The sequence below is a fragment of the Mustela putorius genome, unplaced genomic scaffold (assembly GCF_011764305.1).
Source record: "Mustela putorius furo isolate JIRA1106 unplaced genomic scaffold, ASM1176430v1.1 tig00537350_pilon_pilon_pilon, whole genome shotgun sequence".
NCBI lineage: Eukaryota > Metazoa > Chordata > Mammalia > Carnivora > Mustelidae > Mustela > Mustela putorius.
The window spans coordinates 26,630,180-26,645,682 of record NW_025422471.1 but is presented as its reverse complement, the minus strand read 5'-3'; the positions used below and the strand labels follow the sequence as shown (position 1 = coordinate 26,645,682).

The 15,503-nt window shown below is 37.8% G+C and overlaps 1 protein-coding gene across 8 annotated transcripts in view; it reads right to left on the bottom strand.

The window, feature by feature from the left end:
• GFM2 (GTP dependent ribosome recycling factor mitochondrial 2) overlaps positions 1 to 15,503 on the bottom strand; it is an 86,045-nt gene that overhangs the window by 45,731 nt on the left and 24,811 nt on the right. For all 8 annotated transcript variants that reach the window (XR_006605025.1, XR_006605026.1, XM_045074503.1 and 5 more), the window contains 3 exons: positions 5,924 to 6,049; positions 5,157 to 5,245; positions 671 to 759 (listed from right to left, as the gene is read on the bottom strand). Coding sequence is in view for 6 of the 8 variants with exons in the window: in XM_045074503.1 (XP_044930438.1) it covers positions 671 to 759; positions 5,157 to 5,245; positions 5,924 to 6,049 (304 nt within the window). In the remaining 2 variants the exon portion in view is untranslated. The remainder of the gene's footprint in view (positions 1 to 670; positions 760 to 5,156; positions 5,246 to 5,923; positions 6,050 to 15,503) is intronic.

Below are 15,503 nucleotides of genomic sequence, written 5' to 3'. Positions count from 1 at the left end.
TTTTGTCATTCTCACACCACATACCAGGATCTCTCTATCACATTACCCCAAAATCCTTTATATTCTTGATTCTCTGAATTTTGTTCTCAAATCCATGTATTTATTTTGGATTATCATTCTGTGAGTCTTTGAGCATTACCACCACATCTTAGTATTAACTTTTTTGCCCTCTATGCAGGTCTTAAAACATCTACATTCTCTCCCAGTTCCCTTTTAGTGAGAGCATATTAGCCAGTAGCTAAAGAAAATCAGGGGACAGAAAATAATCATCTACCTTCTACCGTTAGTAATGATGGGGAGCACCACAGTCTTTAGCAATACAGGGATTATTTCACACTGCTCTAGACAGAACCAGTGGAATCATTCAGACATCACTCTGTCAAGATTCTAGAAAACAGAATATAGCCTCTCTGCATTAGAATCATGATGATTCAACACCTATCACTTCTCTATTAATCCCACATTGTTATTCAACCTATGAACTACCTGCTATGAAACCTTTTAATGGAGGGAAAAAAAAGAAATTTTTTAATGGGACTGAATTGAGATTCCATAGAATATTTATACTCTATGGGGAACAGTTGTTTGTAAATTTAAGTTATAGTCCATTAAAATCTCAAACTGTATTTCTACTTTAACATGTGAAAAAAAAAAAAAACCTTAAAAATACCTTGCTCCAGTTTTGTCCATTTTGTTTAAAAAGCAGATTCGAGGTATCTTGTGTTTATCAGCTTGCCTCCATACTGTGAGAGTTTGTGCCTAAGGCAAAGACAAAGGGAAAAAAAAACTCATATTAAACAAAAATAACTATGTTACTACATACAGAACAAACAGATCTAAGAAGCTATTATAATGGAATTGGGCCCTGTTCTAGCACAGAATTAGCACTGCAGCATTGACACTTCCAGAGTCACTTTTCTGCTAGTAGGTTAACACAGTTAAGACGTAATTAAGGGTGATGAACAGTGTGCTTCAAACTGAGACTACTACTTTGGGTGATTTACGTTGCCACACAAAGAGAACAAACACCTGGAAGGTAACTGAGAGTCATGTAAAAAAGACTTCACTGGGGCACCTGGGTGGCTCAGTTGTTTGGGCAACTGCCTTTGGTCATGATCCTGGAGTTCCACATTGGGCTCCCTGTTCAGCAGGGAGTCTGCTTCTCCCTCTGATCCTCTCCTCTTCTCATACTCTCTCTCATTCTCTCTCTCTCTCTCACATAAATAAAATAAAATTAAATTTAAAAAAAGACTTCATCAAGAATTAGAAGACGTGGGACACCTGAGTGGCTCAGATGGTTAAGCATCTGCCTTCGGCTCAGGTCACGATCCTAGAGTCCTGGGATCAAGCCCCACATCAGGCTCCCACCTCAGTGGGGAGCCTCCTTCTCCCTCTTCCTCTGCCCTTCACCCCGCTCATGTTCTCTCTTTTTTTTTTTTAAGATTTTATTTATTTATTTGACAGAGATCACAAGTAGGCAGAAAGGCAGGCAGAGAGAGCAGGCTGAGCAGAGAGCCCGATTCGGGGCTCAATCCAGGACCCTGGGATCATGACCTGAGCTGAAGGCAGAGGCTTAACCCACTGAGCCACCCAGCCGCCCCTCTTGCTTTCTTTCAAATAAATAAAATCTCTTAAAAAAAAAAGTTTTAAAAAGAGAAAGAATTAGAAGATGTAACTTTTTGTCAAGTTTCACTTTACCTAATACAGTTTACACAATACTGAACTCCTAAGTTTGCTGACCTGTGAAATATGGACTTTGGCCTTAATTCATATAGTTATTGTGATGTTAAAAAACCAAACAGGACTGCACTATCGAAATGCTACTGTGATAAAAATTTTTATTATGAATATTTAGATGCTGATGTAAAATGAAAAAATGATTAAAAGGAGAAAAAAAAGCCAGCAGCTGTATTTCTAAGTAGCAACTCTCATGTGCTTTTCTATTTGATTTCTTTTAATTCTACTTTTTATACATATTTCGATAGTTCCACTCTGTTATAGTATCTGTGCCTACTGGAGTTCCGAAGCCCTGAAGAAGAACATAAAAAGTCTAATGTAATGGCATTACCTAAAACAGAAGCCACTTTATAATTCTATTAAGTAAAATTTATATAGAATAAAAAACACTCAAGTGTACAGTGAGTCTGATAAGTACATACACTTGCATATATCCCCCATCCTCCAAAAAAACCTGTTCTCATATCTGTCACCAAAGATTCATTCTGCTTATTTTTGAATCTCATATTAATAGCATGGCTTCTTTCACTCAGTGTAAAGTTTCTGACATTCATTCGTGTTGTTAGGTATACTGGTTCTTCCTCTCCTCCCTCCGTCCCTTCCTCTCGCTCTCTTTCTTTCTTTTGCTAAGCTCCTTTGTATAAATGTGCCAGCTGGCTTTTCTACCCACCTGTGGATGAACACTTCAATTATTTCTAGTTTAGGTCTATTATGAATTTAGCTGCTATAAACAAGTCTTGTTCAAATAGTTGCTCCACATTCACAAACAATATTTCCATCATTCTTCTTTAGCCATTCTTGTGGGTATGAAACAGTCTCTCTTTGTAATTTTAATCTGCATTTCCCTGATAACCAGTGAGACTGGCCATCTTTTCATGTGCTCATTGGGCCATTCATATATCTTAGTGAAGTATCCACTCAAGTCCTTCGTCCACTTTTTTACTGGGTTGTTAGTTTTTATTATTGATTTGTAGTTCCTTAGATATTCTGGATATAAGTCCTTGATCATACACATGTACTGTGAAAATTTCAGCACATACTTCCTAAAACAATGTTATTTTCCTGCATTATCAATAGTGTTTAATGCACTCTGGAAACTTAACATTCATGCAATATCTTATCTAATGTAACAAATTATATATATATATGTTATCCTCCCCCAACAACTTGTCATTCAGAAAAATCTCGAATCTATTAAAAAACAAAAAAGGCTGACGAATAGTACAATGAAAATCTATGTACCCTTCACCTAGATTCACCAAATATGAACACTTTGCCACACTTGCCTTTTTTTCTTCAACATGTGCATATGCACACATTATACGTGTGGCTCTGCAAACGTGCCATTGGGATCTACTATTTAGAGAATAATTAACTGACAGCCCCAACTACTGTTCGTCTTGTCTACCGCCATAGTCTCTCAAGGCCAAGCTAATGGCTGAATACAGCAGGAATACTAATGTAGGTTGTTCTTCTAAGACCTGTGGAACTTCTCCAACAGGTGAATTTGGACTCCCCCATCAGCTTCGTTGAACCTCTTTCAGAACTATGCTGTAGTCTGAGACTCTTCCTACCCAATCCTCCTTCTTTTACCCTCTCTCTGATAGTTATCAGACCTACCCTGTGGTTTAACTGTACTCTCCCACTGCTCTCTTTTCTTCTCTGTTCTTCACAGGCATTTCTCCCATCTTGGCATCTACTCGTCAAAGTACGCAAACTAACAACATATGTTTATGTGTGGGTAGAATATGAAGCACTAGAGCAAGATGTACATATCATGACACTTCAACCCTAAATACTTCAGCCTGTATTTCCTAAACATACAAACATTTTCCTACATAACTATTTTCAATCATCATTCAGAAAAATTTAAGCTGACACATACTTTTTCCTAATATAGTCTGTATTAAAAATTTTCTGTTTTTCAAAAATATATATATATGTATTTTTTCTGTTTTTCCTGAAGATGTTCTTTGTAACTGTTTTTAGATCCAGAACCCTGAAGATCATATTAAATTTTCTTGTATCTTTGGAATTGTTTAAACTAAAATAGTACCTCAATTTTTTACTTGTAATCACTCATTTCCCTTACATTTACATTTTTTTTTCAACTTCTGAAAGCCCCAGGCAGTTGTTTTGCAGTATGTCTTTCAAATTACATTCATCTGACTGTCTTCTCATTATTAGATTGGGGCCAAACATTCTGTCAGGAATAAAACATTGATAATGTTGTGTCTTTCTTAATGCATCATATCAGGAAGCCCATGCTGTCATTTGTACCATTTGAAGCATGTTAATTTTGATCACTTAATTAAGGTATCACTTTTAGTAAAATTTTAAGATTAGAAGAACTGAAGATGATTCTTTATTCAATACAGCCCATCTTGAGATTATAAGACAAATGGGGATATCAATTAAGGAATGCATAACTATAATTTATTATAAATCCATTTTAAAAATTTATTCAAGAACTCAGGGGCACCTGGGTGGCTCAGTGGGTTAAAGCCTCTGCCTTCAGCTCGGGTCATGATATCAGAGTCCTGGGATCGAGCCCCGCGACGGGCTCTCTGCTCAGCAGAGAGCCTGGTCCTCCTCTCTCTCTGCCTGCCTCTCTGCCTACTTGTGATCTCTGTCTGTCAAATAAATAAATAAATCTTTAAAAAAAAAATATTTATTCAAGAATTCAATATATATTAGCTGTTGGAAGATAATTCCTCATGGGTCCTTTACCTCTCTACATATTTTGTTAGGAGAGGCAGTGACTGCATTTGTTCTGGACTATGTTTTCAAAGATGCTGATATAATCATCAGCTTGGAAAGACAGAGACAGTGTCTCCCTCTGGATCAAAAGATAGGTAGGTTTGCCTATAACCCTGAAAGATAGTAACTCTCTTCAGAGCAAACAGCAAGCATGTCTACTGCCCATTATAAAACATATGCGTTTTCTAAGCAGCAGATGGTACCCCTGCATGGGCAGCTGTCACCTGCCTCCCTTTAGGTTGTCCTGTGAGAACTGGGTCTTGAGGAAACAACGCAAGATAATACTAACACCCTGGCTTTTGCTGTTTCTGTGACTATAAAGTTCTTTGTCCCTGACTCAAGAGTCTTGTGTCTTCTGCCAGCATGCCATAAAGCTGTGGCAGACTAACCAGTTAGCTTGAAAGTAAGGTAGAATCTCAAGGCCTTCATAGTTCTCAAACACCAACTTCCATATTTCCTACAGAAAAGCAAACTACTTTCCTTTTACAATGAAATATCTGGTATCACATATAGATCACACAGCAATATCAAATCTAATTTCCTTTCATAATTTGACTTATATGAATTTATATATGGTTATAGGTAACTAAAGGTGATACATTCTACTTTAAAAAAAAAATCGTGCTATTGTAGCTTGTTCACTGTGGCAGTATTTTTACCTCTACACCAGCAGAGGCATCAAACACAGCTACTGCACCATCCAACACTCTAAGGCAGCGCTCAACCTCCAACGTAAAGTCCACATGACCTAAGAAAAAGATAAGAAACATAACAATCTTTTAAAAAAAAAAAGGAGCCAGCATAGCCAGCATATACCTACTTTTGGGTATATATTCACAAGAACTGAAAGAAGAGTCAAGACATATCTGCAGGCCATGTTCATAGCAACACTCTTCACAGTAGCCAAGAGGTGGAAACAACTCAAATGGCCATCAATGGATGAATGGCATATAAAGTTCTGCATATATACAAAATATGCCATATATGTACAATGGAATATTTTACAGCCTTAAAAATGAAGGAAATCTTGTCACATTATTACAATATAGATGAAGTCTGAAGGACTTTATGCTCAGCAAAATAAGCCAGTCACAAAAGGACAAATACATTAGGATTCTACTTCTAGGAAGTATCTAAAGTAGTTAATCTCCTAGATAAACAAGGTAGAATGGTAGTTATTGGTGATAGGAGGAGGGCACAAGGTTGAGTAGTTGTATAATAGATATGTAGTTTCAGTTCTGAAAGATGAGGTACTTCTGGAGAATCTCACAACAATGTAAATATACTTAACTCCTGGTTAGAATGGTAAATTTTATAATGCATATATATATATATATACTTTTTACTACAATTTAAAAGAAAACACATCCACAAACTAAAACCTCCAATGATGCAGCATCTCTGCAGTGCTAGAATAGTACCATACCTGGCGTATCAATTAGATTGACTCTATATCCCTTCCAGTCGAATGTAACAGCAGCAGACTGAATAGTAATGCCTCTTTCTCGCTCTTGAGCCATGAAATCTGTCACCGTGTCTCCATCATCAACATCTAACAAAGAAAAGAATACATAGTTAGGTTGATACCAAGCACACTTCATTGTGATAGGGTGTTTACTTGACAGTTTATTTTTTAGAAAAAGAGTGTGTGCACATGCAAGTGGGGGTAAGGGGAGAGGCAGAGGGAGAGAGAGAATCCCAAGCAGGCTCTGCACTGAGTGAAGCTCAATCCCAGGAACCTGAGATCATGACCTGAGCAGAAATCAAGAGTGGTTTGCTTAACCAACTGAGCCTCCCAGGCGACCCCTCTACTCGACAGCTTACTTTGCTTCAAAACTGTTTGTAAAATATTTTGTTTAATATTCAGAGCCCTTAATCTTTCTCTAAATAAGCCCTTGTTCTAGAAAAAGCTTTTCCAGCAAAATTAGTAATTTTTCCATACAAATAATTTTCTGTAACAACTAAGATAGAATTGGTTCAAATATTTTATTTTTATTGAACTTGATATTCCTTTCATTTTTTTCCCCAAGTTTAACTTTCATTATCTCTTCTTTACTTACATTCCTCATGCCTGATCCCTGGACAGGAGGCAGGGTACTGCAATGAATGAGCCCAGACAGACCTAGATTTAAGTACCACCTTTACCATGACTATTCTGTTAACTTTAAGCGAGTTACCTAACCTAGTCTGTAAAATAAGGTTAATAAAGGCAATCCTATGGGGTTGTTAAAAGAATGAAATGAGACTATATAAAGTACCTAGCTCAGTAAATGTTAAGTAAACGGTAGCTACATAAAACAAGGTAGAGAAAAAATTCCTCCAAAGTTAAATTCTCCTTTCCAAACCTTTTTCATTACTAAATTTTTCCCAAAAAGGGCATTTATTTGTACTAATGAAAATGAACTCTTGGTAGAATTTCTACAGTACAAAGTCATGGATAGAGTTCATCCTGACAGCCAAAAAGGTCAAATTATTCTGCATTAAAATTCTTGAATTATGCACTGAATTCTGATTAAATTTACTATTCAAAATTCAAAAACACAGGTTATTATGACCTTATACTACCACTACTTAGGTCAGCATTGAATCTCTGAATTGCTAGCCAGGTTCCCCACTGTTTGTATATGTATACGTGTGTATATGTGGGTATATGTATATGTGGGTATATGTTTATTTGTGTATATATACATAACCAATAGAAGGAGAAATAGCAAGAAAATATATTTGTCAGGAACTCCAAATATCTGTGTTATAGAATTAGTGTTGTTATTTGCAACATAAACATTAATGAGACAATAACCAAAGAGCTAACCAAAAGTTCCAAATGAAGCCATTTGTAAAACATGTCTTAGGCGGGGGAGGGGTGCAAGACAATGGAGTAGGAAGACCCTAACCTCACTCTGTCCCACATTTACAACTAGGTATCACTCACATCTGAGTCAATAAATTGTAGTGCATTCTGAAGACTGGCAGAACAAACTCCATAGCCAAATGCAGAGAAGCAGCCAGCACTGGAGAGGTTAGGAAAGGCAGAAAGGTGGTGGAGAGTCGCCAGTAGGAGGAAGGGAGCTATGGTGCACAAAAGGGAAAGTACCAAGGAGTCCACATAGGTAAAGTAAATCCCTGTAACATCTAGTCTTGAAAACCAGAAGCGTTGAGTTCCATGAGTTTGTATAACCACAGACTTGGGAGTCTAGAGCTTTGACAGTCAGCTAACTCAGCAGTAGAGGAGCCAGGAGGGTGTGTGATAGCCAGGTCCCCGCCCTTAAAGAGTTAACAGCCTGAGTTAAGAAGCAACCTAAAAGCAACAGTTTGCACTAGAGGAAGGAGATCTGTTTGTATAGATTTCAGAGCAAGCTGAGGAACTTCCCTGGGAACAGAGGAACTGGCTGCATAAATAGAGAGACACCTGCTGGATGCAGTACTGCACGGACACTTGCTACTAACCTGCTAGCAGTGCACCAAGCCTGAGGACTCATGAACTCCAAGACTGCTGGTGCTGAGCTCAGGGCAAATTTTGTTAACACTGTGCATGCCCCACCCAGCCAATACCTCTGTCCGCTGTGCTGCTGTGGCCACTGCACTTTGGGGGATGTGACCAAGTCTAGCTGCTCAGTGCAGATTTTGCTAAGTCATGTGTGTGCCCTGCCCAGCTGCTATAGGCCCCCAGGCACTGTGTACACAAACTTACGCACCCCTTGTTGCTACCTCAGACCACATGCCTTGCACTAGGCTGCAAAGAGATGCTGTGTGACTGGCTACCACCACCTCAGTTTAGGAGATCTGACCTATTCCTAATAACCCTACAAATTTTGCAAACACTCCTGCATCACCTCTGAGCCTTCCTATGGTCACGTCCCCTCAGGGAAAGCAGCCTGGGTCTCATTAATACCACAGAGAGCAAGCACAGCTCACAACAGGCAGAGTCTATGCATGAGATGGGACTGATAGGGAAAGCACAATAACAGGACACAAGAAACACACATAGGAAACTCTGCTCAGGACACTACAAAACCTCTTCACAAGGCTACTACTTTCTTTTCTTTTCTTTCTTTTTTTTTTTTTTTAAAGATTAATTTTTTATTTATTTGACAGAGAGAGAGAGAGAGATCAGAAGTAGGCAGAGAGGCAGGCAGAGAGAGAGAGAGAGGCGGAAGCAGGCTCCCTGCTGAGCAGAAAGCCCGATGTGGGGCTCGATCCCAGGACCCTGAGATCATGACCTGAACCGAAGGCAGAGGCTTAACCCACTGAGCCACTCAGGTGCCCCAAGGCTACTACTTTCAAGAGCAGAAGACAGAGCTGACTTTCCTAAGACACAGAAACAGACAAAGAGAAGTAAACCAAAAAAAACAAAAGCAAAAGAAGAAGAATGAGGAGACAAAGGAGGAACTTGACGAAACCACAACTGGAGAGCTATGTGAAACAGAAATTAGTATACGTGACAAAGAATTTTAAGTAATGATAACTAAAAAAAATAAATAATAAAGTAATGATCATAAAGATATTCACTGAACTGGAGAAAAAAGTGGACATTATCAGTGTGACCCTTAGCAAAGAGAGAAAAAAATAACATTACCAGACATGAAGAACTTAATAAATGAAATTAAAAATACGACAGAATATTAACAGTAGGCTACAAAAAGCAGAGAAACATATCAGTGACCTGGAGGACAAAGTAATGTAAAGCAAACAAGCTGAAGAGATCCAAGACAAATACACCGTAATAGGAAAATAGACTTAGAGATCTCAGTGACTCAATCAAGTATTAACATTCGCATTATAGCGATCCAAGAAAAAGGGAGAAAAAGGAGGGCAGAAAAATGTATCTGAAGGAAAAACAGCTGAAAATATCCTAAATTCAAGGAGGGAAAACAAAGATCCAGATTTAGGAGACACAGAGATCCCCAACAAATTCAACCCAAGGAGGTTCTCACCAAGACAGAGAATTAGAATGGAAAAAATAGTGATAAAGAATTTTAAAGGCTGCAAGAGAAAAGAAGACAGTTACCTACAAAGAAAATCCCACGAGGCTATCAGTGGCTTTTTCAGCAGAAACTCTGCAGGCCAGCAGAAAGTGGCATATTATATTTAAAGTGCTAAAATGAAAAAAATCCTGCACCCAAGAATACTCTGCCCAGCAAGGCTATCATTTGGAAGGAGAGAGAAAGAGTTTCTCAGCCTAAAAAAATTAAAGGAGCTCAGGACCATTAAACCAGCCCTAAAAGAAATATTAAAGGGGACTCTTTGAGTGAAAAGCAAAGACCATAAATAAAAGTATAAAAGGTAAAAAAAAAAAATTAAGTATTTCTGTAAAAATCAGTCAAAAGATTCATAAAATATAAGGATATAAAGTATAACATCATATACCTAAGACATGGAGGGGAAAGGAGTAAAGAATGGGCTTACACTTATGCAATCATCAACTTAATATAGACTACTCTATGCAGAAGATGTTATATATACATATATAGTAACCAAAATTAAATATATATGCATATATATGTACCATATATATACACCATATGTGTGTGTACCATATATATACATATATACACACATATATACCATATATAACACATATATACATATATACCATATGTATACACATATATATACACCATATATATATATAGTAACCAAAATTAAAATTAAAAAACCAGTAATACACATGCAAAGAATAGAGTAAGGAACCCAAGTAGATCACTAAAAAAAGCCAACAAACCATGAAAAGAAGGATGAGAAAAAAGCTACAAAAACCACAAAACAAGTAACAAAATGGCAATAAACACATCTACCAATAATTACTTTGAATGTAAATGGACTAAGCACTCCAATAAAAAAACAGATGACAGTGAATAAAAAACAAGACCCATCTAAATGCTACCTACAAGAAACTCATTTCAGACCCAAAGACATCTGCAGACTGAACGTGATGAGATGGAGAAACATTTATCAAGCAAATGGATGTCAAAAGATAGCTGGAGTAGCAAAAGATAGCTGGAGTAGCAATACTTGTATTAGACAAAACAAACTTTAAAACAAAATGTTTAACAAGAAACAAAGAACAACACTATATAATAATGAGTACATGCCAGCAAGAGAATATAACAACTCTAAGTATTTATGCACCCAATATGGGAGCATCCAAAATACATAAAACCCTTAACAACAAAATTAAAGGAACTAACTTATAATAACACAGTAATAACAGAGGTTTGTAATACTCCATTTGCATCAACAGATCATCCAAACAGAAAATAAAGAAACAATGGCTTTGAATGACACACTGGACCAGATGGATTTAACAAATATGTTCAGAACATTCCATCCTAAAGTAGCAGAATACATTCTTTGCAAGGGCACACAAAACACTGTTCAGAGAAGATCACATATTAGGCCACAAAACAAGTCTCAACAAATTATAAAAATCAAAGTCATACCATGAATCTTTCCTGACCATACTATGAACTAGAAATTAACTATAAGAAAAAATCTGGAGAGACCACAGATACATAAAGGTTAAATAACATGCTACTAAACAGTGAGTGGGTCAACCAAGAAATCAAAGAAATAAAAAATTACATGGAAACAAATGAAAATGAAAACATAACAGCCCCAAATCTTTGGGATGCATCAAAAGTGGTTCTAAGCATAAAGTTTCAAAAATACACGTCTACCTTAACAAGCAAGAAAAATCTCAGGGTGCCTGAGTGGCTCAGTCAGTTAAGTGTCTACCTTCGGCTCAGGTCATGATCCTGAAGTTCTGAGATCAAACCCCACATCAGATTCCCTGCTTGGCAGGGAGTCTGCTTCTCCCTCTGCCTGCTGCTCCCCATGCTTGTGCGCACACTCTCTCTCTCACTCTCATTCTATCTCAAATAAATAAATAAAATCTTAAAAAAGAAAGAAGCAAGAAAATTCTCAAATAAACAACCTAACCTTACACATAAAGGAGTTAGAAAAAAAACAAATAAAACCCAAACCCAGCAAAAGGAAGGAAACAACACAGATTAGAGCAAAAAATAAATGATATGTAAACTAAAAAAACAATAGAACAGACCAATGAAACCAGGAGCTGGTTCTCTGAAAAGTTCAACAAAATTGAAAAACCTCTAGCAAGACTCATTTATACAACAACAACAACAAAAGAGGACCCAAATAAAATCACTAATGAAAGAGAAGAAATAACAACCAATACCACAGAAACATGAACAACTATTACAGAACATTATGAAAACCTATACACCAACAAATTGGACAACTTAAAAGAAATGGATGGATTCCTAGTAACATCCCAAAACTAGAGCAGGAAGGAATAGAAAATTTGAACAGACCAAATACCCACAATGACATTGAATCAATCACCAAAAACTAGGACTAGATAGCTTGACAGGTAAACTCCAACAAATGCTGAGAAAATTAATACATAACATATTCTTCTCAAACTATTCCAAAAAAATACAAGAGGAAGAAAAACTTCCTATTTATTCTACAAAGCCAGTGCCACCCTGACCAAAATCAGTAAAGGACACTACCAAAAAAAGAGAACTATAGGCCATTACCTCTCATGAACATAAATGCAAAATCCTCAACAAAATACTAGCAAGCCAAATCCAACAGTACATTAAAAAAATCATATACCACAATCAAGTCAGATTTATTCCAGGGATGCACAGGTGACTCACTATCCACAAAGCAATCAACAGGATACATCTTATCAGTAAGATAAACAATAAAAACTAAAATGCAGAAAAAGCATTTGACAAAGTACAGCATCCATTCATTATAAAAACCCTCAACAACGTAGGTCTAGAGGAAACATAGCTCAAATAATAAAGGCCTTATATGAAAAACCCACAGCCAACATCTTGGTGGAAAAACTTGGGAGCTTTCCCCCTAAGGTCAGGAATGAGACTATCACCCCTTTTATTGAACATAGTACTAGAACTCCTAGTCACAGGAATCAGACAACATAAAAAAACAAAATGTATCCAAACTGGTATGGAGAAGTAAAACTCTCATTATTTGCAGATGAGATGACACTATATACAGAAAACCCTGAAGAGTCTACTATAAAACTACTACAAACTGATTAATGAAGTGAGTAAAATCGTAGGATAAAAAAAATCAATGTTCAAGTTGCATTCCTATATGCTAATAGTAAACAAGCAGAAATCAAGAAAATAATCCCAGGGGCGCCTGGGTGGCTCAGTGGATTAAGCCGCTGCCTTCGGCTCAGGTCATGATCTCAGTGTCCTGGGATCGAGCCCCACATCGGGCTCTTTGCTCAACGGGAGCCTGCTTCCTCCAATTTCTCTGCCTGACTCTCCGCCTACTTGTGATCTTTCTCTCTGTCAAATAAATTAATAAAATCTTTAAAAAAAAAAAAAGAAAGAAAGAAAATAATCCCATTCACAACTGCATCAAAACCAGTAAAATACCTTGGAATAAACTTAGCCAAAGACATGAAAGACCAGTACTCTAAAAACACTAAAACACTGATAAAATTCAAGACAACACAAAGAAATGGAAAGACATCCCATGCCTAAGAATAAATATTGTTAAAATGTCCAAACCGCCTAAAGCAATTTATATATTTAATGCAGTTCCTATCAAAATATCAACAGCATTTTCCACAGAACTAGAACAAATTAGCCTTATATTTGTATGGGACCACAAAAGACCCTAAACAGCCAAAGCAATCTTGATGAAGAAAAACAAAACTGGAGGGATCACACAATTCCAGATTTTTTTTCTTTTTAAGACTTTCTTTGACAGACAGAGAGAGCGAGCCTGCATGAGCACAAGTGGGGGAAGGGCAGTAGGAAGGGGAGAGGGAGAAGCAGACTCCCTGCTGAGCAGGGAGCCTGATGTGGGGCTTGATCCTGGGAATCCAGGATCAAGACTTGAGCAGAAAGAAGATGCTTAACTGACTGAGCCCCCCAGTCACCCCCAGATTTCAAGTTTTATTACAATGCTGCAGTAATTTTAAAAATATATATGGTACTTGACATAAAAATGGACACATAGATCAATGGACTAGGAAAAAAACCCACAATACCTGGCCAATTAGTATTCCACAAAGGAGAAATGAATATCCAATAGGAAAAAGTCTCTTCAATGAATGGTGTTGGAAAAACTGGGCAACCACACACAAAGAAGGAAACTGAACCACTTTCTATCACCATACACAAAAATAATCTTACATGGAATAAAGACCTACATGTTGAGAACTGAAACCATAAAAATCCTAAAAGAGAACATAGGAGGAAATTTCTCTTACATCAGTTTTAGCAACATGGTTCTAGATATGTCTTCTGAGGAAAGGAAAATAAAAGCAGTTAAGAAACTACTGGGACTACACTGAAATAAGTTTCTGTGCAGCAAAGGAAACAACAAAACTAAAAGACATCCTACTGAATGGCAGAAGATATTTGCAAATGATATACCTGATAAAGGGTTAATATCACTGCAGCATTAACAACTGCCAAGATATGGAAGCAATCTAAGAGTCCATCTACAAGAATGGATAAAGAAGAGGTGATAAACACACACACACACACACACACACACACACACACACACACACACACAAAATACCACTCAGCTACAAAGAATAATGAGATCTTGCCACATGAACAACACAGATGGAAGTAGAGGGTAGCAAGCTAAGTGAAATATAAAACAAACAAAAAGCAGAAGCAGACCCATAAATACAATGAGAATGGACGGTTGCCAGAGGGAAGGAAGATGGGGGGATGGGTGTATGAGTAAAGGGGAGAGGGAGACTTCTAGTTATGGGATGAATAAGTGACAATGATAAAAGGAACAGTATAGGGAACACAGTTGATGACATTGTAATAACAGTCACTGTCTGATGTCAGATGGTAGCTATACTAGTGGTGAGCACAGTGTAATTTATAGAGTAGTCAGAGAGAGAGTTGTAGAGACAAATCTTGAGGACATGTGGCTATGTATTAAATAAGCCGCAAAAAGATAAATACTCTATGATCCCACTTACATGAGGTATCAAAGGTGTAGAAAAAGTGGAATGGCACTTTCCAAAAGCTAGGCAGCGGGGAAAAAGGTGGTTATTACTAATGGGTTTAGTGGGTGTTATACAAGATTAAAAAGTGCTAAAGATTGGTTACCATCAGCATAAATATACACAAAACAACCCAAATGTGCACTTGGAAATGGTTAATATGGTAAATGTAACATTATGTCTTTTTTACCACAATTTAAAAAAAGGTAACTTGAACATTGCTTCTGTCACCTCACCTGGGCCCTTGCATCAGGGATACAAACTGGGGATGTGAGAGAAGAATTAAGAACATATTTGTAGGAGGACCAAGATGATGTAGGAGTAGGAGACCTAAATTTTGTCTCGTCCCAGGAATTCAGCTAGATAGTTATCAAACCATTCTGAATACCTCCAAACTCAACAGGAGATTGAAGAAAACAACAGCACAATTCTATGAACAAAAAAGTGACCACATGTGGAGAAATGAATCCAAGGCAGAATTTGGGAAGACAGACCACAGCGGGTGGGGGCCTCCATCACCCAGCTACTGGCAAGTGAAAGGAGCAGAACACAAAATCAGAACTTTTAGGAGTCTGCTCCATGGAGGGACATCGCTCCAGTGGCTAAGCAGGGGGTGAAATTCTCACTGGGACAGTGTGGTCTCAGGCTCCTTGGAGTCACAGAAAGACTGGGGGTGCCTAAGTGTGGGAAAGCTCCCAGGTATCAGAGTAGGGAAGCCGGCTGCAAAGACAGGGCCGAGTGGGCTCTCAGCTCAGGGCTGCCATAAACTGTGACCCGCAGCATAGTCAGACCACTATGCTTTGAGCAGAGACACCACAACTGGCAGATCCAGGGAGACCCTCCCCCACTTCCTCCAACAAGAGGTGTGGCGTGGGAGTGCGCCACAGGAATCTGCTAGGTTTGGAGACTCCAAACGGGGTCATGCACCGGAGACAATAATGCTCAGTCAAAGGACCAGTGA